The following is a 24,767-nucleotide window of genomic DNA, read 5'->3' as shown; positions in this document are numbered from 1 at the left end:
TTTCCTTTTAAAAGAAAATATTTGTATTGATTTCAGAGAGGAATGGAGAGGGAGAGAGAGATAGAAACATCAATGATGAGTGAGAAATCATTGTTTGGCTGCCTCTTGCACGCCCCCTGCTGGGGATCAAGCCCGCAATCCGGGCAGGTACCCTTGAGTTGAATCGAACCCGGGACCCTTCAGTCCGCAGGCCTCTGCACTTTAGACATCTCTTATGAGGTTTTATGGCTTTCGGAGTCCATAGGTGTCTAACCTTTGCCATTTCTTTCTCTCCTCCTCCTCCATTCTCTCTCTGAGTGACCTCTTTCTTCTCTGTGGAGCCTTCTTCCTTGCTTTTGCTCTTCCTATTGAAATCCTAACAAGCTAGAGGCCAGCCCAGCTGGACCATTTAATCTTGACCCTATAGTCATCCAAGAGGAAGCATGGTGAGTAGTTTTCCCAGGGCCCAGCCCTGCCCTACTCCTCTGAAGGCCTCTCTTTACCCAGATCGGCCCCGCCTTTTCTGATGACAGCTTCCAATATCTATTCGGTGCCAGGCCACGCTGACCGCCCTGCATTTATCATCTTCTTGCCTGCGCTCCAATTTGGAATCTCCACCAGGAGAGGGGGGCCTTTCGCCTTTTTAGAGAAAGAAGAGGAGCTGGCATTTCTTAAGCGAGTGCTCCTGTGTGACTTATTCACAGCTCTTTAACTAACCCAGGCTTGCTGTCGGTAGTCGAGTAAAACAAAACAGCAGCTGACTTCTCTGTCACTGGAATCCTTCCTGTTCCAACCCTGCTGTAGCGCGTAGATGCTTCTCCGTCTGCCAGAACCCTCCCCGTACCTCTGTTCCCCCCCCCTGCCTGCCAGCCCTCGCAGTCTGCAGGCCAGCGCCTGCTCACCCCTGCTTTGCGGTCATGCGATCATTAAAGGGAATAGGATTGTTTTCTTTTGCTCACTCCGTGTGTACATGTGCGCGCGTGTGTGCGGTCCGTGTGCTTGAAAGGAATTGTCCTGTAGATATTTTTATAACCTGAAGCAATTACAGCTGTCAGCGCAGAGACAAGCTGTGACAAGTTGATTTATGTGTACAGTATGGGTGTATGTAAGCGGGAAGGGAGGAAGGACAGGGAGACAGGGAAGAAGGTGGAGGTGGGTGCTCCTTAGGAGTCTGCTTTCCAGGAGGCAGAAAGGAAGTTGTTTCTCTAAAGAGCACAAATAATGAAATGGCTCTGACTGTCATCCCTTTTTCATTAACTTGGATATGCTGGGGAAATAAAGCAAATCCAGCAGTTTCATGAAGCCAGAGACAGGATAGAAGATAAGCCGCTAAATGTTGGTTATATTTAGGGATTAGGGGATGGGCAGGGAGTTGACATGTGATTCGGATCTTCATCTCTTCAAACCACTTCCATAACGAGTTTGGAAGGGATGGGTTCTGCCTTGTTCATTGTGGGCGCATCTCCGGCCTTTCTCCACTTTCTAAACTTCCGTTTTTGAAGAAAGTTTGGGTCCCTGGGTCCAGAGAGCAGGTATGGAGCTGCGAGGGGCTTTACTTTGCTCATCCTGAGCCTCATGTGAGCTGGGTGGGGCCTCCTTTCAGCCAGGGCTGGGATGCCCCAGCTCAGCACCCGCCCTCCAGGGCCAGGGCCAGAGCCAGAGCCAGAGATGGTCTGCCTGGCTCAGATCAACTGCATGCAGACTGGTATAAACGGAACATCTTAAAGAGCCCGTGAGAAGAATTTTCTGCCCAGCCATAATAATGAACCGGTAACAGGCAAAATGTATTAATAAAGCATCTTCCACCTTAAATAGATTTCTAAGTATTTTACTGTAGAGTTAATCATGTATGTAGGCCCCTCGGGAAGGCCTGTTGTTGTCATTATCCACATTCCTAGATGCAAAAACTAATGCTTATTTGTACCTACCTGGGAATTAGATGCAAGAGCCAGGATTAGAATTGATCATGAAAGGAATCGTCGCTGCCATTCTCCAGCCTGCAGGGAAATGGCTCCGAAGACACAAGGAGTCCCTCTCCCTCACGGCTGGCCTTTGTGTCCACAGGAGGCAGTAAGGATGCTTTTACAAAGAGGGTTTGGCAGGGAGGAATAGGGGTGGTTAAAATGGATGGATGATTAGAGGTGGCTCCTTGGGTTTTCGGGAAGGAAGAACCCCCAATTCAGCTAACAGAAAGTCAGCAAACATAATCTCACACCTTATTCTGTTATCACGAAATATCTGAACTTGGTGAAATCATTCAATTTCCTATCTCCACAATTTCCCATTGTAGAAAAGTGATGGAATAGGGTCTTGCAAGAATGAACTGATGCTCAAATAGGGGAATTATCACCCTTTTCTTGAAAAAATAGAAATAAATCTCTCCTGCTCTCCATAAATGCTCCCCCCCCGCCCCCCCACTGGTAGTAAAGTCTTTCCTTGTGGCTGTAAGTTGACAATTGATTTTTAGGTGATATATCAAATGGTCCCAGGGAGCGATACACAGCAGATGGGTTTCCCTGGAAATTTAATATCAGAAAGTCACCAGAGGACAGTAGGGAAAATGGGTCTAACAATAGAGCAATTGTGATCTTCAATGTAAAGTTGCTCAACTTTGCATTTTCTGGTCAACTGTTAGGAGAGAAGAGCAAGCCTGCTCAGTCTTTCTTTGCTACCCTGGAGTTTGGCATCCATGCCTGCAGCCCTGACCTCAGTCGCCCATCTAGAGTAATCAGAGAGAGGGGGAGATGGTGGGTGAAATGCTGTGTCCTCCCCAACACACACACACACTGCTTACATGAACGTGGCGGTTACTACTTGCAAGGTGCAAGGACTTTTATGGCACTAAGACCCTTATAGTTACAATGCTTCTGTCTCTCTGGTGTTGGCTAGATGGCTTTTGGGAAATAATATATTTCTGTTACTGAACAGTTATTATATATTTAAAAAAGCTTCCTGGTTAAGATTTGATAGAAAATTGAGGGGGGAAAGCCACGGTTGCCACCTCTCCATCCCCAGGGAGAATATGGGTCAGTGCAGGGACCTGGGATCTGGAATCCGGGACAAGACCCCACAAGCAGAGCTAACACAGCTGGGCAGGCTGGGCTGCTTCCGGCTTCCCTCCTGCTCAGAAGCCAGGCCCAGGAAGGAGCGTGCACCACATTCCATCAGAGCTGAAGTTGAGAGAGAAATAAAAATGTAGGTACCCAGGGACCTGCAGCATCCAGAGAGGGGACCAGGAGTGAACTGAGACGAATCCCATTTTCTCTCAGGTTTCAAAAATGGGAGAAACACACCCATTCAGGTGAAATCATTTCTGCAAGAGGGTGAGCCCAGGAAACCTGGGAGCCCTCTGCAAGCCTCAGGGAAGAGGCTCCCTGGATCCGGAGAGGGCCCTTTTGCAGGGCCAGCATAATTTAATGTCGACAAAACCAGAATCAGGAATGTAAGTCAGTGTCAGAACTTGAGCAAGATTTCCATGCGATTTTTGTCAGTTTCACACGCGAAGAGGCTTCTGTGATTCTGCGTTTGTTTTGTATATGGAAGATCTTTATTTTGAAAGGTGGTGTTGACGGTGGTGTTTTAAACTAGCTTTATTTTTTGAGGGGGGTGGTGGTGAGATGGGCGTGGGCTGTTGAATAAAAATGAGATTACTCTCAAACCTCCTCCCCAAACTCCAAATGTAGTCTACATGCTAATGGAATTAATCGGATCATTTTAAAGGCGCATGCATGCATGCTGCAGGGTTTTCCTGTCCTCGTGAATTCGCTGGTGACCCTGATGAAGCTGTCTCTGGCTTATTAAAGACGGCCTGGTAACTTTGCCTTCTTCATTTGGAAGTGGCAGTTTTTCAAGGCGGGAAACGGTTAAACTGCTCGCCTCCGCCGGTGCAGGGCCGCCCGTGGTGGCTGCGCGGCGCGGCGGGGGTTAAGGTGGGCGCCCGCCCGCGCCCCGCGCCGCCCGCCCGCCCGCCCGCCGGGATGAGCGCGCAGTCCGCCCGCTTGCGTGGCGCCGGCACCGGAGAAAGTGGCGGTCAGTGATGGAGCTGCTGCCATGACAACCCCGGCGGTCGGGGCCCGTGCGCTTTGGGGCTGCTCCCGGGAGGAAGGCGGCGCGGAGGCCGGGGGCGGCCGCTGAGCGTGGCGTCCGCGCGGCTCCGGTGTCGGCTGCGCCTCGCTTTCCCCAGCGAGCGAGGGAGCGAGCGAGGGGCCGCCGCGGGCTGGGTCCGGTCCCCCGCCGCCTGGCCGCTCCTGCCTGGACCGCCGGGGCCACTGCCTTCACCGAGACCTGCTCCATCGCGGCAGCTGCTGCTGCGCGCATCTCGGCTCCGAGGAAGTTGACCCGGGCGGGCGGCTGCGGCAGGATCTCGCCCAGCCTGGTCCCTGCGCAGCCCGCGCCTCCTCGCACACCCCCCGCTGCCTCCTGCGCGCTCCACTTTCCATCTCCGCTATTGTTACCGATTGCATTTCGCCGGCCATCCTGCCTCTGAAACTTACAAAGAAAGTGTGGCATCTCCCCCGGCTGGAAGCGAGGGATTGCAGCCTGCTCTGCGTAGCCGGATCCAACCCACCCTCCGTTCCCCTTCGGGTACCGAAGTGCTTATGCCACCCCGAAGTGCCATGTCGGAGCTGCTCAAGGGAAGAAGGGACCTCTGAGACGTGCCCACGCCTCTGCACCTGCCCGGAGCTGCCCGTTTCCCGGTGGCCACTTTCCCCGGCCGAAGCCGCACCGAGGAAGCCCCCTCTGGTTCTCCGAGGCCGGAGCGCTGAGGCTGGGTTTGGGGGAGGAATATTAGACTCGGAGGAGTCTGCGCGCTTTTCTCCCAGAAAAAAAACAACAACCGCGCCTCTCCATCGCGGCTAGTTCGCTGCTGGGTCCCAGTCTCCCCCACCCCACCCACTTCCTGTGCTCGCCCGGGGGCGTGTGCCGCGCGGCTGCAGGAGGAGTTCTGAGAAGTTGTGGCTGTCGAGGATGGGGGTCTGTGGGTACCTGTTCCTGCCCTGGAAGTGCCTCGTGGTCGTGTCTCTCAGGCTGCTGTTCCTTGTACCCACAGGAGTGCCCGTGCGCAGCGGAGATGCCACCTTCCCCAAAGCTATGGACAACGTGACGGTCCGGCAGGGGGAGAGCGCCACCCTCAGGTAGGGAGCTGCACTTCTTCTGTGACTTGACATTGACTTGAAAGGGGGCCCGGGAGAGAGGGCTAGGGGTGTGAGTGTGTGCGATGGAGCCCAGATGAGCCAGATGCGATGCTCTGCGGGGGGAATGTTGGTAGTTTCATGGGGACCTCTCAGAGGTTCAGGAGGTGAGCTGTTTCCCCAGCACTGGCTTCCTTGGCCGGAGACTTGGGAAGCACGAGGGGTGGCTGGGCCAGGAGGTCGCCAGGATTGAGGACTGTGGGACTCCCAGGCTGGTGGCCATGGTGCCTGGGGCCTGGATGGAGCTCGGTGTGAACAGTCTTCTCTGAAGTGAATGAGTCCCAAAGGACGGGTCTGGCTTCCTGTGCATGCCCTCACTCTGCCCATGGCACGGGGAGTTGCCAGCTGGGCCCCGGCCTCTGGCAGAGCTGCTGTTTTGGGCCTGACTGGGGGGCTTTCCTGGGGGCCTTCAGGCCACCAGCTGGTGGGCAGAAGGGCATGCGTTTCCTGGGTGAGCGTGGCTTTCTGCGACCCAAGTCGTGGAGATGAGTCTGGTTTGTCTGTGGGAAACAGCATTTGTCCGGGTAACTGTGCTCTGGGTCCACCAGCAGTAAGTCATCTACGGGCAGGAGCTGAGCTTCAGTGTTGAGTCTGGTCCTGCTTGGCCTGTGGGGTTAAGGTTTACAGCAACTGGAGGAGGAGGAGGAGGAGGAGGAGGAGGAGGAGGAGGAGGAGGAGGAGGAGGAGGAGGAGGATGATCTTGGTTGTGTTTTGTGTAATGTAGTAAGACGGTCTCCCTGACCACCCTGCCTGCTGAAATGCTGACTGGATTTCCAGAGCCTACAAACTACACCACTCACAGGAGGGCAACACGGGATTAGCGATTGCAATGGAATCTTACTCTGGAATTTTGTGAGAGAGTCAACCTAAGGGGGAAGTTGGGAAGGTTGATGGGAAGAAGGATTTCCCTATGTGTCTTTGATGGAATATGCCTTTTTAAATAAAGTTTTCCAAATTGGGGCCATTGAGGCCACGTGACCGTATTCCCATCCTTTGCACATGACGATTCTTGTTGCTGGTGTCCACTGTTCGACCCCCTGCTGACTGTTCTTCTAAGCTTGGATTGTTTGTGGATAATGCACTTAAAGCAATACTCAGGGGATGGAAAATGGGGAGGAGGGGGCACTGGGGGACATTGCCAAAGGAAGTGTGTGACTTAAGGACCCTGCAAGACCTACAAGCATCCTGTGCGCCTTTGACTTCAGGGAGCTAACCCCCATTGCCCCAGCGAACCCCTAGTCACTCCTTAGTCCCTGAAACCGGCCTCTTCCACTATGCCCTTTGGGGACTATTTTGAACGAAGGTTAAGCATCTAACTACCTCCCGCCCTGAAATAACTGTGCATCTGCTTTATAGAGAGATTCAATGGGAACTCCAAATGGGCCTTGATTTCAGACCACTTAAGAGAAAAACAAAATGAACTTCTAAAGCAATGTGGTTGATGCCATTAGTGTTCTCTGGATGCCCCCTTGTCCCTAACCTTTGGCTGCGAGGAGTAACAGCTCAAGAGATAAAATGGAGACTTTTGCACAGGGAGCGCATTTTAGAGAGAAATGGGATGGTATTTTCAATGGGAAGGTGGGAGGTAGCTGTTAGAGATTTGGCGAAATAGGAATAGCAAAGGATCCCTGACGGACAGTAGCTCCCAAGTTATGGGCACCATGAGGGGTGTTGGACAGGCCAGGATCTGGTCTCCAAAGGCATCCCCCAGGCTCATGGGAACCAGAACGCTCCAGCGGGTGTCTGAAGTTTGCAGATGCTCAGCCAGGGGATGGGCCTGGGTTAGGAGCAGCTTCTCTTTAAAATCAAGTTTTCATGTACTGGCTGGCTTCTCCTTCTTTGTCTTTCTTTCCATGCCTCTTTTTTCCCTCCTCACTCTGGGGGGTCCCTCTTCCTGTCTCTTTTAGACACTCATGTTTGTTTGCATTTTCACACATGCTGTAGGCACACTGGCCTTGTTTGGGTGCAGATGGAGGAAATGGGATGTGGTGAGGCTTCCTGTCTAGACCAGCCCAGCCATGGCACGCAAAGGCCCTCCTGGACCAGCTCCTGCCATCTGTGCCAGCCCCTGGGCTGATGGTCTTCCTGACATCAGGAGAAGACCCTCCCAGTGAGTCCAGCCTTACAGGGTGGGGGTTAGAGGAACTTCAGTCTGCCTGACAACAGCCCACAGGCCATGGGCCTGCTTTAGGATGGGAAGTGGGCAGCAGGGGTATCACAACCTGCATAGAGGATGCTCCCGCCTTAGTAGAGGGACCCTGGCTCTTCTCAGGGTCATGGGCAGAGGGACCCTGGCTCTTCTCAGGCCCTGATGCCCTGGAACAAGGAAGGGTCCCATGCAGGGTGGACCTTTGTGGAATGGAAGCCCTTGAACTCTCCACACAGGCTCTGCATTTTGTACAGAGAAACAAGTAGGAATTTTAGAGTGTATTTTGTTTACGTAAAATTTGCACATAACCCGATTTCAGATTGCAGCAATCTAGTGGTTCAGGGCTCTGGGTTCTTTTTTGCTTTGTGTGTGTCTATGTGGGTCTCTTCTTTCCTTTTTCCTCCCTCCCTCGTTCCCTCTCTGCTTTCCTTTCTTCTTGTTTTTGCTCAGCATGTGACCAAATGACACAGAAAGAACCACAGCGAGGCCCTCAGCACCTCTGCTCTGCTTGAGAGCCACCCTGCCCACATCGCCCTGGGTGACAATGAGGGTGATGCTTGTAGTTTTCCCCTCAACCAGCAGAGGGCCTTCTGCTCTGATTTCCTTTTCTTCTGCTTTGTTCTCTCCAGTTTCACTTTTGGAGATTTTTCAGTCCCCGAAGAATGAATGCCTCAGCAGCGATTCCAGTGTGAGGAAACTTTTAAAGATGTTTTATTTCATCTAATTAGCGCTAACGATCCTTGTGGAGGTATTGGGAAACCTTTCACCTAACATGCCATCGACAGCCTGAAAAAAATTGCAGACAATTTGCAGTCTCCCACTCTTTCTGCCCTCCTGCTGATAGTATATGCATATTTTCAAAAGGGTGAGGTTACATAAAACAGAATGTGCAGTAATAATGGATAATAATCAAGGTTTGTTGAGCATTCACTATTTGGTAGGGAGTATTCTAAATACTTTATATAATATCTCCCCCATCATCCAACCTCATAATATTAGCATTTAACCCTAATAAAAAGCCCTACCATGCAGGTGCTATTATTATCCCCATTTGCAGATGAGGAAACTGAGGCATGGAAGATTGACATCATTTGATTAAGGTTGCACAGCTAGGAAGTTTTGAAACCATAGTGTGTGGCATTCGTAATAATAATTTTTAATAAGATGACTATTCTGTCAACTACTGGCCAGTTATTGACAGAAACCTTTTTTATACATGGTGACATTTAATTCTCACAACCACTCTCTGAACTAGACTGGATTATTCCCATTGTATTGATGAGAAAGCTGAGGCCCAGAGAGGGGAATTCACCTAAAATCACACCAGGGGCAGCGATGGGATGCCGACTCAGGACTTTGCTCCTTGACATTGGACAACAGCCTTCCCCAATGCATTCTTTCTCCTGATTCCACGCTGGTACTTAGTCTCTCCCCCACTCATTTTAGTGTACACCTGTGTTGTTGAACTCTCTGTCTTCTTCCTCCCTGTGGACTGGGGGGCAGCTAGCTCGTGAAAAGCAAGAGATCATGTAATGCTGTGAGCCCGGTGTGCTTCCGAATGTTCACTGAACAAATGAAAACGAACCCAAACTATCCCCAGCCTATATTCAATTTGTCTCCTTACCACATTTCTCCATCATTGGCTTTTAAAATACAGCTGTGGCCAATCAGCGGAGATTTATTGAGTGGTTCTTACATGAAGGCCACTGAGCTGGGGGTTGGGGTGTAAAACGGCATGTGGCGTGGGCTCCCAGCTGCAGGGCCTTGGGTCCAGCTCAGAAGGCGGGCTGTGGGCAAGAGGCCATCGGCAGCTGAGGCAGAGTGCCCATTGACAAGTGCTTGGCACACCGTGGAGAAGAGCGCCCCTCCCCCAGGGGGGCAGGACAGCTCTGCTGATGGGCACACTGAGGAGGCAGTGAGAGCAGCAGAGCCTGAGGCCCACCTGTATGGGTGTCATTAATTAGAGACCCCCGCTGCATGTCCCTGTGTTACCTGGCGATTTAGCTGAATGTATTTCATGTGTTTATAGATCCCCCAAATATTTCCCTGGGCTCATCTGGAACGTGAGTACGGGAGGCTGAGCTACACCCCTGTCCTCTTCCTAGACTCTAGTTTTTGCCACTGCACGGTGGTTTTTTTTGTTGTTGTTGGGGGAGGAGATGAGTGAGTAAAACATCTGAGAAATGTACCAGGTTGAAGTTGAGCTTTGACGTAGCAGTTCCATGGAACAGCACAGAGTCATGTGGTTTTGATACTTGAGAAAACTCACCGAGTCCCCTTTCAGATGTTGGAAGGCCTGGCACTTTATTTCTATCCTGGAAACCACTGAGCATTGCATTTTTAGGCCGATGGAGTCTCTGTTCGTCTGTCCAGCTACTCCATGGCCTCTGGAAGCCGGAGTGATGCCTTCTTCAGGGTCACATCCCAATACCCAGCTCGCGACATGGCCCCTGGTTTTTTGCTAATAAAGTCTGAGGGACTGTCCTCCTGGCTTGCTTTCTGATTCACGAACACAGAAAACTCGTCCTTGCCACACGGCCTTTGCACTCACGGTGCCACTGTTGGGAATGCCCCTCCTCCAGGTCTCCTTCCCATGGGCAGTTGTTTACCATCTTGGCCCTCGCTCACGTGGGACCCTCACTGAAGCCTTTCTGGACACTCACATGAAATAACCCACCACCACTGCCACCAGCCCTATATCGGCAGGTCATCTGGAAGTATTTCTTCGGAGCAGTCATCTGTATCAGAAAGTGTTCCCTTTCATTTATTTGCTATGTGTTCATGATCTCTTTTCCCCAACTGGGCTGTAATTTCCTTGAGGGTAGGGTACCTACTCTGTCTTACTTACTCTCCACGATGTCTGGCATATAGAGGGTGCTCAGAAGAGAGGTGCTGCACGAATGAATGAAGGACGCGGTCTCTGAGATCCTGATCTTCTATTCGCCCTTCTCTTTTCCCTTAGCTGTCTTGTGATGGCCTTGCCCAGAGCTATTGCTGTCCAGGTTGTGCCGCTGTGCGAGGTGGCTCTTCTCTGTGAGGTGAGGCTGCTCTTGAGGACTTGAGTGACTGAGCTGGTGTCTCTCTGTCCAGGACACAGATGGGCTGTGTCAGTTGCCTGTTCTTTCATCGCTGCACCCATGACACACGCCCTCTTTCTGCCAGGTTGCTCCCCTAGCCAGCACCTTTGAAGCAATGCCACTCTCTGTTGATGTGGTCAAACTCAGGTGGACCTCAGGGAAATTAACATTTTCAAGGTAAGAAGGAGCCCAGAAAAGCAGATCTCTGCCCATCCTTCTCTCTCTCTACTCAGGGAGTTGCTGGCAGCGGTTGTCTCGTGGTGGAACTATTGATCTGTTGTTTATGAGTTAACTCATTCGGAAGAGCAGTGTCACTCAGGAAGCCTGTGCTGTCCTCACTGGCCTGCCCCCTCCGAAGATCCACCACCCGGTGCTCACCTCCAGGCCTGCCAGGCTTCCAGCCAGCGGACCGGGGCTCCAAAGAGCATGGACAGATGGGGCTGCAGAGGGAGGCTCCTGGAAGCACACTCAGTCTGTTGAAGGAGCCAAAACCTAAAATGGGAAAATGAAAAGCCCAACCAACCATGGGGCAGAAGGAGAACCTAGTTGCCAGTTGACAAGGGTGGAGAGGGACACCAGGCCTTCAGCACGCCTCACCTGCACGTATAGGTGTTTTGCAGAAATGTTTCTTTTGCTTTTGGAAGGATTAAGAAGTCCAGGGAGTTCGGCCACCTGGCTTTACAGATAATGAGGCTTCTGGTAATGAGTCTCGCACAAGGATGTCTTTCTGAAAGGGCGAGAAGGAGCTGACACCCAGCCCACACTTAATCAAGTGTGAGCCCTAGTCTAGGCCACCGGCACCTGAAGGAAGCCCCTTTTCCCCACTAACTACAAAACGCATGGCATTGACTGTGTTTCTGGGGCAATTAGCTAATGTTGATTATCATGCTCTCTCCTGACTGCTGGTTTTGCCTGGTACGAGGATCTGCTTTCCTAGGCCTTAGGCTCCGCCTCTGATTTTGTCTGGGGCAGCTCTGTTTACTAGGTGTCAGGTGCTGAGCGCGCCACTGACAGGTCTTATTTAATCTTCATAGTTGCTCCATGAAGTGGATGCAATTGCTGTTACCATTTTACAGATCAGGAAACCAAAACACAGAGGCAAAGAGAGGCATTTCCCAAGTCACAGTCAGATGGTGGCGGAGCCTGGGACGTCTAACTTCTAGGCTCATATTCTCTCTCTCTCTCTCTCTCTCTGTCTGTCTCTCTGTCTCTCTGTCTCTCTCTCTCTCACCAAAGGGATGTTTTCTTGCTATCACTTCTTCATTGCCAAATTCTTCTCTTCCTAGAAAGGGAATTTGGTTTTTCCTTCTTGTCCTGGAGCACAAGAATGTATTTTCTAGAAGTACATTAGGACTAGGGTGTGGGAGTATGTAAGGCTGTATGTGATCAGTGACATGGAACACAGAGATGACCCGTTGGCCTCCAGGTGTCCCTTGTTGTCCGAGAACCCTAGAATCTCCATAGTTTGTTCAGAGTAAGACTTTCATTCCAGGTTCTTCCACCAACCTTTGCTTCGGCTAGCAGCAATCTTGGACTCTCTCACGGAGAATTAATTCTTTCGCAGATGTTATCATGCATTTCTCTGGAATGGGCTTGAACAGATCCAGGTGGAAATGTGGCTCTATGACGAGTCTGCAAGCCAGGCTACCTGGATGCCCTGGTGTAGGGGGCAGAGTAGGTGGGGCCTTGACCTATCAATCTCCTTCTTTGTTGTGCTAGAGGTAGGATCATTGGCATCTCTCTTGGGGGAAATCTTGAAAAAAAAATGCCATTAATATTAATAGCATATTTATTCTAAGTACAGAGTCTCGATGGGTAAAGTATAACATTGTCCTTTCATTATCCGAGGTCAGTTTGCTTCCCTGAGAGCAGGTTGATGGGTTCCCACTCTGTGTAATAGGATACTGAAAATAAATAAATAATGTCATTAACATCACATAGATGGCTAAGTAAAACCATTTTTTTTAGGAAATTAAAAAAAAAACAACCTCATTGGATTTAGGTTGTAATTTCAAATTGCCTGTGTGAGGCAAGAGAGAGGAGTTAGCAATAGGAAAGTTTAATGGAAACGCACTTGTTGGAGTCAAAGATCTCTAACCAGCAAAGCGTTACTAACTCATATTCCATCATGGGTGGTATGCCAGGAAGAAAACAGACTGTGAGGCAGGATTCCCAGAGCCCTGGTGTAAGTACTTACCTTGTGTGATGTTGGATGAAAACTTTTTAATCTCTCTGAGTAAAGGGGACAGTCATTCCCTACCACAAATGGCTCTTTTGGGCTAAAATTAAATAAAGGACATAAAGCTTAGTGTGTAATTACAACTTACTTTTTCCATTCATACACACATATGCATGTATCTGTATACATGTTTATTCATGCATTTAGCAATTTTCATTAAAAGTACTGTAGCTTAGTCCTAACTGGTTTGGCTCAGTGGATAGAGCGTTGTCCTGCAGACTCAAGGGCCCCCCAGGTTCAATTCCGGTCAAGGGCATGTACCTTGGTTGCGGGTACATCCCCAGTACGGGGTGTGTAGGAGGCAGCTGATTGATATTTCTCTCTCATCAATGTTTCTAACTCTCTATCCCTCTCCCTTCCTCTCTGTAAAAAATCAATAAAATATATTAAAAATTAAAAAAAGTACTGTAGCCCTAGCTAATTTGGCTCAGTGGATGGAGCATCAGCCTGTGGACTGAGAGGTCCTGGGGTTGATTCTGGTCATGGGCACATGCCTGGGTTGCAGGCTCGATCCCCAGTGGGGGGCATGCAGGAGGCAGCCGGTCAATGATTCTCTCTCATCATTGATGTTTTTCTCTCTCTCTCTCTCCCTTCCTTCCTGAAATCAATAGAAATGTATTAAAAATAAAATAAATAAAATAAAAAAGTACTAACAATACATATTTTTTAAAAAAGTACTGTAGCTTAAGCATCCATGTAGCTACACCCACATACCATCTATTGCTTCTGAGAGATCTTGGCCAGAGGAATGCCTCTCCACTTTCCTGGAATTATACTTTTCTGTGTTTCTCTTCCACATCTGTTTCTATTCTAGGTATCTTCTTCAGTTTAAATAATTTCTTGAGCTATTTTATTTCAGAGAGGGAGTGAGAAGACAGGCATTTCTTTATTTTTCATAACAAGATTGCTACATAGCAAGTTATAACAGTTCATGGCTCCAAAATAAATTTCCTACCAGAACAAACCATCCAGAAGGTTCTATGGAGCCAGGTTATCTGAAACAAATAGGTGAGCCAGGAATTTAGGTATAGATTTAGAATTTACTAGTATAGATCCTTTTCCTTGGAAGACTGATTTTTCCATGACAATTCCCTGGAGGTAAGGAAGCCATTGCTTGCAGGGGTTTAAGCCCTCACAGTGTTAATGTTCTCTGATGGCATTTCCCCTTCGTTCACATCTCCTGTTCACTGGGAGTGTAGCTCAGGACTTGCACGGAGATGGTAAAAGCAGGAGGAAGGCTGTCTGCATTTGGTAACTTTTCTCACATGCAAATCCGGGGCAAGACCAGTGTGTCTGGCATTAGCAGATGATCTCACAGCTCACTGATGGAACCACCGAAATAGTCTCACTTCAAGCCGATGCCATGAGTGTAAATTGGTTTAAATTATATTTAGCAGTCTCAGCCTCTCATTCTCTGTTTTCCCCAAGTCTCATTGCTTCATGTGGTTAAGTTTGTTTGGGTTTATATGGGTGCCTTTGGCCAGCTTGCTGTCGTGTCGTTGTGAGATGTTTTAGCTTCAAAAGCTTTTGGGAGGGTTAGAATTATCTTATAAAATGAACAATGAACTTATGACTTAGTCTTGCAATATTGTTGATGGTTTTTGCCAAGAATAATATTTGTAACAAGAACAGCATCAACCGCTAGACTGGTGGAAAAATGACAAACCTGAAATTAATCCTCAGACAAAGCTTTGTTTGCCCCGTGGAGGCAAAGGAAGATGTAACTGTGTGAAAATAATTTGCTGATCTTGTCTGGCTTTCAGACAGTCTGTGGTGTAGGGGATGCGTGGAGAAGTGCTCTTGCCCTTAGAGTAATCATCTTTGGGGAAATTTACTCATCAGAAAAGCTGAATCTCAACAATTCTAACCAGTCAGAACCTATGAGGAAGAAAGAATATATGCAGACTATTTTTAATTTGCTGTAGTTGTTCTACATGAGACCTAGAAAAAGCAACACTTTCGTGTTGTGGGTTGAATTGCATCACCCTTCCCCTCCCCCCTTCTCAGCCCTTCCCCCCCAACAAAAAAACAAAAAAAAAAAAGATATGTCTGAGTCTTAGCACCCAGGACCTCATAATATGACCTTATAAGGAAGTAGGGTCTTAAAGATGTAATTAGATATTTACGCTGAATCCATGTTAAAGTGGGGTGGGCCCCTAATCTAGTGTAACTGGTGGCGTCCTTGTAAGAAGATGACGATGTGGAGACACACATGGGGAAAGGCCATGTGACAACAAGGACTGGTAGACGTTATGTGGCTGCTAGCCAAGGAATGCCAGGGATTGGAAGGAAGCACCAGAAGCTAGCACCAGGCAAAGAAGGATTCTTTCCTCCAGGCTCCATAGGAAGCATGTCCTGCCAACACCTTCATTTCAGAGTTCTGGCTTTCAGAACCGTGAGGCAGGAGATGCCTATGTGCCCAGTTTAAGATGCACTTTTATAACAGCTCCAGGAAGTGGATATGCTTGGGTATTACTGTTTTCTTCAATAATCATGACATGTAAAGGGCCAACGAAGGCTGGTTAGACCGCCCTGTCACCCACCATGACACCGGCCACTGTAGTCCACAGAGGCAGCGTCAGAGCTGTGGATGCTGTCAGAGTGACTGCTCCCGTGCCAGTCCTGCCTTCCCAGCCTCTCCCTGGCAAGCCCAGACACACCTCGCTTTATTGCGCTCTGCTTTATTGCGCCTCACAGAGGCTGCTCATTTCACACATTGAAGGCAAGGCCCTCCACCAGCAGAAAGAGCGCAGCTCACTGTATTGTGATGCTCGCTCTGCTGTGGTAGTTGGAAACAGACCTGCAATATCTCTGAGCTATGCCTGTGTCTAGGAGGCCGATCTGGCATAGGAATATAATGAGAATTGATTACAATCTTTTTCCTAAGAGACCATAGGGACAAACCCTATTGAATCTTACTTTTCAGGTTATTGTAGCCACCTCAGAAGGCAAAGACCACCCAAGGCCATGTATCATTCTTTAGATTCTTATTAACCATGGAATCCTATACATCCAAGAATCTGGCCCGATTGCAAACCTCTCCCTCAATCCTCCAAACAATCCTACTCTCTGGTCCTTGTGGCCTGTCATCGGCAAAATCCCTCTGCCCCAGTCTCTTGTCTTCCCTGAAGGGTCCCATCTCTTGTCTTCTCTCACTTCACCCATTGCGGACGGATCACGAGAATTCTCGCTTCATATTACGCAGTGTTTTACAAAGCTATCATACTTTAAAAAGATATTAGCTTGTAAGAACATATAATAAATAACTTCAAAGTGCAATGGTATTTAATTTTAAAGGGTGCCTTTAACATATATATATATAATTTTTTTTGTGTGTACTCATTCAATAGAAACTTACCTGGCCACTGGGTAAAGCTAGCAATAAAACTACTTCAATGTGTTAAGCTGAAACTTGGCCACTTCTTGGGTTATTTCCATACCTAGATTCTGCTGTCCACCAGGCCTGAAAGTTTGGTAGGTGCTCTGCCTGGTGCTCTGTGATGGCTGGACAGTTCTTTTTCTATCTTTCTCAAAATCCCCAGTTACACTGGAGCACACGCATACTACCCAGAACCCCTTTCTGGCTGTAGTCCTCGCCTCTCTCTCCTGAACAGTCTCTGTCACTTGGAGTTCCAGGCTGCACAGCCTATTGTTAATCTGCAGATCAATGTATGACTCAGACATCTCAAACCGGAGGCCTCCCAGCCAATGCTCTTTTTTAAAAAAAAGAAAAAAAAATTAATTATTTTTAAATCCTCACTCCAGGATATTTTTCCATTGGTTTTTAGAGAGAGTGGAAGAGAGAGGGAAAGACAGAGAGAAATATTGATGTGAGAGAAACTTGTTGATTGGTTGCCTTTTGCATGCACCCTGACTAAGGCCCAGTTCAGCAACTGAGGTACCTGCCCTCGACTGGAATCGAACCCGGCACCTCGGTCTGCAGGCTGATGCTCTATCCACTGAGCAAAACAGGCTAGGGCACAGCCAGTGCTCTTAATACCAGCCCCCATGGGAGCCATCGTCAGCCACCACCAACATATCTTCTCTTGCTCTGTCCCTGTCTTAAGAATGGGCACCACCATTCATGCCCAAAATGTAATAGACATATTTTTTCTTTCTGTCCTTATGGTATATTGAATTTATCAGTAAATTGTGTTTGTCTTTACTTTTTAAGATACCTCCTGAATCAGACCACTTTTAACCATCTCAGACCCCACCTCTGTCTATGCTGCCATTAACTCTCTCCTGCACTATGCCAGTAACATCTCATCTGGCCCTTTTTCTTCCACTTCTGCTCTACCAGAGTCTATCCTCCAACTAATAGGCTGAGTTCTCACTTAAGAACATAAATCATCCCTGGCCTGTGTTTCTCAGTGGTTAAATCATCTGCCCATGCACCAAAGGGTCATGGGTTGGATTTACGATAAAGGGCATGTACCTGGGTTGCCAGCTTGATCCCCAGCCCCAGTTGGGGCATGTGTGAGAGACAACCCATTAATGTGTCTCTTGTCACATTGATGTCTCTCTCTCTTTCTCTCTCACTATCTCTCTGTCTTTTCCCTCCCTTCCATCCTTCCTTCCACTTTCTCTAAAAGTCAATGGAAAAAAAATATCCTTGGGTGAGGATTAACGACAACAAAAAATAAAATAAAGAACATAAGTCAAATCACATCCCTGTCTATTCAAAACCCTACAGTGGCTTCTAGTTATATTTTGAATGGAATGCAAACATTCACTGGGATAAAAGGCTTTTTATTACCTGGTGCCTGCCTACCTTTGGTCGTCTTCCCTCCCTACTCACAAGGAGGCAGCTCTCTGAACTTCCCTGTTGTTTCTTGCACCTGCCAAGTCCACACTTGCCTGAGGGCATGCTCTTTCCTCTTCCAGGACTCACTACAGTGTTGTGCTCCTCATGACATTTGCGGTGTCTCTGTTGGAATACCCCGTTCTCAAAGAAGGCTTTCTAGACCTGCGATTGGATATAGCCGTACCCACCCGTGTCACTCTGTCCCTTCTGTCCCTTAGCTCGCTTTAATTTTCTTCAAGCCCTCAGCACTCAGAAAACGCTGTTATTTCTCTACCACTTATCACCTCTCCACAAAATGTAAGATCTGCTGGGCCAGGGACTTTATTGCCCTCATTTATAGCGGTGAAATTATTGCCTGGAACGTGGGATACAGTAAGTAATATTTGCTGAGTGAATGAAAAGTTTATTAGGAATAATAGCAAGCTGTTCACAGTGAATATTATTTATTTTTTTATTAGAAGCCAGACTCAGGCCTATCTCTGTCCTGGCATGAGTTTGGGTGTTCTTAACAGCGCTCGGCCAGGGTATATGTGACTGAGCATTGGTTTTGTCTTCTAGAACAGTGAGGGGAACGGGACACCACGGTGCGACCATTGGGACAGGGTGACACTTAATAAAATCTGCACCTGCGGAATCTGAGAGACCTTTAAATCTCCACTTTCTCTAGAAGTCTATAGAAAATCTAATAAACACTTGAAAATAAGGATTCATTTCTAGCTTAAGGCCTATGAAACTGGGGGGGAGGGAAGGAAGGCCCAGCCAGGCAGAAATCAGGCTGTGAGCCTGAGATGTATCAAGTTATTCAGTGTCTGTGATTTTATTGTAAACTTTTTTTATTACGGGAATTTTACTTTAAGGCTGTAAACCAGAGTGTTAGAACCAGACCGCTCCCTGGGTTCAAATCCTGGTTCAGCCACCTCTCTGATGTATGACCTTTGGCACATGGATTAACCTCCCTGGCCCTCTGTTTTGTCACTGTTAAAGGGAACTAGTGATGGGAATATGGAGCCAGGAGTGAAATATGAAGTGTTTAGGACAGGGCCTGCCGCTCATTGTGTGTGAGCTGTGCACCGCTGGGGAGGAACCAGGCGTGCGATGTGTCTGCTGTGGGCAGGTCGCACTGCTTGAACCTTATGCTGCTGGGAGGCCTATGGACAGGTACCCAGGGCTGGAGGCGGGGCCAATATTGGTGCACATCCTGCAGCTCTACAGCATCTCTGTGGAGGAGTGATTCTGAAAAATCTTGGCAAGTGTCACTGTTTTTGGAATGTGAGTCGTGGCCTAGGGCTAGGATGACCTGCGCTTTAGTCCTGGTTCTGAGGTCACCATGGGTGCTAGGACAATTAGCTTGTCCAGCCTCAGTTTCCCTGTTTCTAAACTGAGAAGGCGGGGCATGAGCTGCACTGCTCTTTTCAATTCTTCACCCTTGAGGGGGAGGTTCTTAGCTGTTCAAAAAGATTCATTTTTTCTCTTCCCTGGGCGCAAAGCTCCATTGCAGTTCCCAGCCTCTTTTGATTGTAGGCACGGTCACGTGATGGAGTACTACCCACAGGAGTGTGAGCGAAAGTTATGTGTGGATGGGCCCATAAAACGCTCCCAGATGAAATACTTTGTGCTTTTCTCCTTAGCCATCTGGATGCTGATGTCCAAAGTTACCTTGGAAACCCGCGTCCTATTTGGCAGATGCTCCTGCAGCCAGGTTGTGAGATGCCTGCACAGAGCCGGCTTCCGCCCCACCCTGCAGGCTGACCCAGAACCTCCTGTGCTGGAATCCTGCACAGAGGAGAAATACACTTCCCTAGTGACAGGCTGCCGAGATCTGGGAGTTCATTATTTTAGAACTAGAGGCCTGGTGCAGGAAATTTGTGCACGGGGGCGGGGTGTCCCTCAGCCCGGCCTGCACCCTCTTGCAATCCGGACCCCTCGGGCAGGGTCCCTAGGCCTTGCCAGCGATCAGGGTCTATCGGACTTTCCTTCACCCAGATGCTGGCAGCTGGCCCTCCCTCTCCACCCTCTTCCCCCCTCCCCCCCTCCCCCCGCCCCTGGCTGCCACTGCTTGCCATCTATGCTGTGCTGCCCCCCCCCCCCAATGGTTGCCTTTCTCTGTAGGCGACAGTGGTGGGGTACAATCACAGAGCCCTCTCCCCCCACCCCCATCAGTCACCCCACTGGCCCATGGCCTGGGCCTCCTTCTCCAGGGCTATTGTGTGGCAATGCCCCCCACCCCCACCCCGCCAGACCAATCGCATCGCACCCGCCTTGGCTGGCCTGCCGCCAGTGTGTGTCATAGCGTGGTCGTCCAGAAGGTTGTCCAGACAGTAGTTCTGCTTTTTCATCGTTCACTTGATTTGCATAGTATGCTTTTATTATTATAGGTAGCTAGCCTTCACCTATGGGATTCACCGCCACTATTATCATTCATATTTCTGATTTCAGCTGCATGAAAATACACAGATGCATGTCTAAAATCCACATGTAAGCACTCATTAATATTTCTTGGCAAGCCTTTGGGTGACTTTTGCATGGGGCTGAATGTGAGACCCGTGGCCTTTTCAAACTGAAGCCTCAAGGGTTTGCTTTTCGTTTGCTTGGCTCTTTACTCTCAGAACCAAGTGAACCGTCTGCCTTTCTTTAGTCAGGAGAAAACCAGGGACAAAGGACAGTCTTACGTCCACGTGAATGTGCAGGTGCCCTCAGTGGAGCCAGTGCAGACGCTGCAATTAGTGAAAACACCTCTTAGATGACAGCTTGCTTATTCATGGCTGGAGGTTTGTGATTTAGTGTCACCTTTTGTGCCAGAGATATTCTAGCATTTTTGCGTTTGACCTGACATCCAGTAAAGAGGCAGATGGGATGACTTGTAGGCTTGCACTTAAAAATGTTGAAAAGAAAAGAGGGAAAACCATTGTCAGAGGTCAGGTGCGAGAAGAGCGGCCAGTGGTGAGGTGGTCCCATGTGCATCTGCTAAAGGGGGAAGGATGCTGTGGACAGGGAAGGGAGGGCGGCAGTGTGCGTGGAACATACAAGGACCACAGGCAGTGCAGGGACATGGAGGTTCAGTGGGTGGTGGGGTCAGGGACCTGTCTCATTCTCACTGTCATCTCAGTGTGCCCTGGACGACTGGCCCCCGCTAGGAGCTAATGCCATCCTGAAGGTGCATGGAGGAGCTTGCCTGTGCCACCTCAGCACTCCTTACTGTCCATCTTGGACATGCCAGGCACTGGTCTAGACACTGAGTCCTCCACCTCAGAGAGCGATTGGTAGTGAAGGGAGAGTGGGCTGTAGCCCCACACATTGGAAAACAGCATCCTCTCCCAGCATGCACCTTGTCCAGGCCAGTCAGGAACAGCTTCCCTGCCTCTAGTCTGACAGTCAGTCACTAGGGCTCCTGGTTGGATAGAGGAAGCTGTGCTGCTGCTTCTTTTTTTAAAAATATATATATATATTTATTGATTTCAGAGAGGAAGGGAGAGGGAGAGAGATAGAAATGTCAATGATGAGAGAATCATTGATCAGCTGCCTCCTGCGTGCCCCACACTGGGGATCCAGTGCGCAACCTGGGCATGTGCCCTTGACTGGAATCGAACCCTGGACCCTTCAGTCCGCAGGCCGATGCTCTAGCCACTGAGCCAAACCAGCCAGGGGGGAAGCTGTGCTTCTTCACCTCCCTCCATCAGCACCCATGAGCAGCACACACCTGCACAGGTGTACCCAGCAGGCCCAGCTGTCCATCAGCGTGGGAACAGACAAAGCATTGTGCCAGAAAGGACACTGTGGGTAAGGGACAGGTAACCCGGGTACAGCGAGAGGGCGTTTGAAAGGTGGTCAGAAGCAGAGCATGGCAGCAGGGGAGAGCCCTGCAGGGCCAGTGGGAAAAACGTCCAAAACGGAGGAAGCAGCCAGCTCCATGACCTGTTAAAAGAGGAGCAGGGCAAGAAGGGGGCAGTCTCCAACCTGGAGAAGGGTAAGGAGTGAAAAAAACAGGTTTAGGGCCTTGAGTGACTGTGAGAACTAGCATAGCATCCAAATGAAGGAACAAGTGATGAGGGCAGCACAAAAGCTAGGCGATGAGAAATAAATTTAAAATTCCCACAGAAACAAACACAACACCTGCGCGGGTTTTATTTGTTGTGGAGGATGCCTGGCGGTTTCCATGGGGACGCTCTCCAGGCTGGTCCAGCTTCCTAGTGGCAGCCAGTGCTGGGGTCCGGCCCCCTCCGCACACACGCCTAGCCACGTGGGGCTGGTGTTTCCTAACTGAAATGCCATCCGTCTTTGGTCTGTTATTCTTTGTCATTTTTATTTATCACACCTGAAAGTTATAAATATTTAAGATCTGAATACTGTCCAATTTGACATGTTACCTGTTGTCATTTCCAGGGTATTACATTGTGAAATTAGGCCGGCCTTTTTACGATCGTGTGTGGATGTGTGTGGATGTATAAGCAGATGCATATTTGGAATTAATGGGCCCATAGAAATCAGAGATGGATTAGGCCTAATGAGCTGTTCAGAAGAATTATTTAGCACATATTTCATATCTCTATTCAGTAATCAAACCTATACACTGTGTATACTAAGGAGGCGAGCTGCTACCTTTTCCCGCTACTCCCTGAATTATTTCCATTTGTGCCTGAAAACTTAACATTTCACCCCGCAAGCATTTCGCACCAACCTTATTAAGCATTCAGTTTGACATTTCCCTGCCCTTAGGGTTATATGCGGTATTGAAAAAATAGTTGCTTGGATTGTTTCCATTAATATATAGTTCGTAATTGGTGTCAGGCTCCAAGGACCCCACTGGGATGCTGGGCTGGCTCTGACCAGGGGCTGGGGGTCAGAAGAGACTAAGTCCTGCCCCTCCCCCTTCCCTTCCAGTCCCTTGGAGAGTTGGCCTAGATGAGAGGCATATTTACATATATTTTTTGAATTTTCTGAGAGCAGAAGAGTTCCCCCTGCCTCCTGTTTTCACCTAAGGGTACCTCTATTAGAGCTAGTGACCTTTCTGCTGGGAGACCAGGAGGATCTGGTTTTACACACTCTGTTCCTATTATTCCTTCAAGCGCACATTTTGACAGACCTTCAAATCCTATTCACAACGTGGTTTTCTCTACGAACACAGAGGAAGAGGGAATGAAAGGTGGGATACTCAATAAGATGGAATTTGACCCAGAGAAGGATTGACTTTTTGAAGCTGTAACAGAGACATGAAATTATGGGACTTAAAGGAAGCCGGCTATTGGGAGCTGGCCCAAAGATGGGCTACTACATCGCCAGCTCCCAATAGTCCAGTCCCTACCCTGTGAATTTTCTTTACAGTGAGGTTAGCTACTGTACATAAATATAGATCCTAAACATGTGTACTCACCTATTGTCAGTCTTACACAAAACATGCTAATTTAAGAATGTATTCAGTATGGTGGAAAAAAGACTCTGAAGTTGGGACAAAGTTGAGCTGGAACTTAACTTGATTTATAGAATTAACTTCTGTGAGCCTTTATTTTCTTATCTGTGAAATGGGGCTAAATAGTACCTTAATAGCTACCTGACAGTTATTGTAAGAATGAGGTATAATAATAAAAACAAAACACTGTATCACCAGCAGCATTTAATGGGGACCTATTATTCTTTGATAAATGCTTTACCTGGATCATCTCATTAAATCACAATTATTTATAATAATTATATAAGATGACATGTAAAAGCTCATGAGTTGTGCCGGGCATATATTAGGCATCAAACGTGTTATTTTCTATTAATAATACATTAAATTAACATGAATGAAGTTAAAACTGTCATGGACAGAAGATGGGGGAAGATGGGCTCTCTTACCCACATTCTAGCTCTTGGAGAATTTGCAGACACAGATTTCTGTGGTCTTACTCCTGTGTTTTATGCTGCTGCGGAGGTACCCTTCACATGTTCCTATACAGCATCCTCTGGGCTTACTTAGCCTGGTTGCTTTTCCATCCTTTCCCTCCTCATCTTTCTTTCTTTCTCTCCTCTTTCCCAGACACAGGTCCAGATTTATGCTTCAGAAAGCATAAATCTCACTCCTTCCTTACTCCTTCCAATTGGAACAAAGCTCTTATTACTCTACTAGAGGCCCGGTGCACAAAATTTGTGCACAGGTAGGATCCCTAGGCCTGCCAGAGATCAGGGCTGATTGGGGCCTTCTGGCTGCCAGCCGGGGTCTTTCTTCTGGCTGCTGGCTGGGCCTCCCTTCCCTGGTTGCGGGCTGTGGGCCGGGGTCTCCTTTCCCCAGCTGCCAACTGCTGGCCAGGGCCTTCCTTTGTTCCGCATCGCCCCCTGGTGATCTTAGCAAGTGATAGAACTCCCAGTCTCCCAGTTGAACTCCTGCAGGGGACACTTTGCATATTAGCCTTTATATATATATTGATATTTCTATAGTTTGTTGTTTACAATCACTCACTCATTTATTAAACAAATAATTATTCAACCCCTACTAAGTGCCAGACACTGTTCTAGACCCAGGGACATGAGAAGGCAGTGAACTAAGAAGCTGTCTAATGTAATATCAGGCGTTTTGCATGCTCTAAAGAGTTGCAAGCAGGTAGGGTAGTGGAAAATGAAGAGTAGGCATCATTTTAGGCACTTTTAGGAGACGTCTGTCTGAGGCAGGGCCTTTCACTGAGGTCTCATGAGTGAGAGAGTGAGCAGCTGGAGATCTGGGGGAGGATGTTCCAGACAGGAGCATAGCAAATGCAAAGATGGAGAGGTGGGTGCATCCTTGGCTACCGATGTGGAGGGAGGTGGGAACCCGAGCCAGGCCACTTGGCCACAGTGTTATAGTGAATGCTTTGGATTTTATTCTTAGAATTATGGAAACCACTAGAGCAATCTCATAATTTTTGCTATTGTATATTAATATTTTTGTTCATTTTTCTGTATCCTATTATTATTTTTACATCTTACCTCTGTTCAACTTTAACTTCTCTAAGAGCAAAGACCATATTTGACTTGTATCTTGGTGTCATTGATGAGACAGAGACCTCCAGCTGGCTCAGGGAACCTCCTCTGAGCTCCCACAATTCCCTAGCCACCTCCTCTTATCAGCAGCACTTACAGTAATATATGGAGAATCTCTCTCTCTCTCTCGGTTAGGCTCACACTGATGCACAAAGTAGGAGGCTGCTTGCGGCTGTTGCATTGTGGGTGTTTCCCTGAGTGGTCATGAAAGTCTCCTGGAGCGTAAGCCATTGACTTCCCTGAGTGAATGGACAGTGCGCCACCCCTAGACTTTCATTGCCATGGCTGGCAGAGGCTCAGCTACATGGCAGGCCCTGTTGCTCCTGGTCTTCTG

The 24,767-nt window shown here is 48.6% G+C and overlaps 1 protein-coding gene across 4 annotated transcripts in view; it reads left to right on the top strand.

Moving 5' to 3' along the window:
• Positions 1–24,767, top strand: part of NTM (neurotrimin) — an 858,077-nt gene that overhangs the window by 468,441 nt on the left and 364,869 nt on the right. For 2 of the 4 annotated variants that reach the window (XM_036354308.1, XM_036354307.1), the window contains exon 1: positions 3,968–5,114. In XM_036354308.1, coding sequence (XP_036210201.1) covers positions 4,948–5,114 — 167 coding nt within the window. In that variant the 5' untranslated portion in view covers positions 3,968–4,947. Of the gene's footprint in view, positions 1–3,967; positions 5,115–24,767 lie in introns of those variants that run through there. The other 2 variants (XM_036354306.1, XM_036354309.1) reach the window with 2 other exon arrangements.

This window comes from Myotis myotis, unplaced genomic scaffold (assembly GCF_014108235.1).
Source record: "Myotis myotis isolate mMyoMyo1 unplaced genomic scaffold, mMyoMyo1.p scaffold_m19_p_20, whole genome shotgun sequence".
NCBI lineage: Eukaryota > Metazoa > Chordata > Mammalia > Chiroptera > Vespertilionidae > Myotis > Myotis myotis.
The sequence above is the reverse complement of the archived record's forward strand: the minus strand, read 5'-3'. Positions and strand labels throughout refer to the sequence as shown.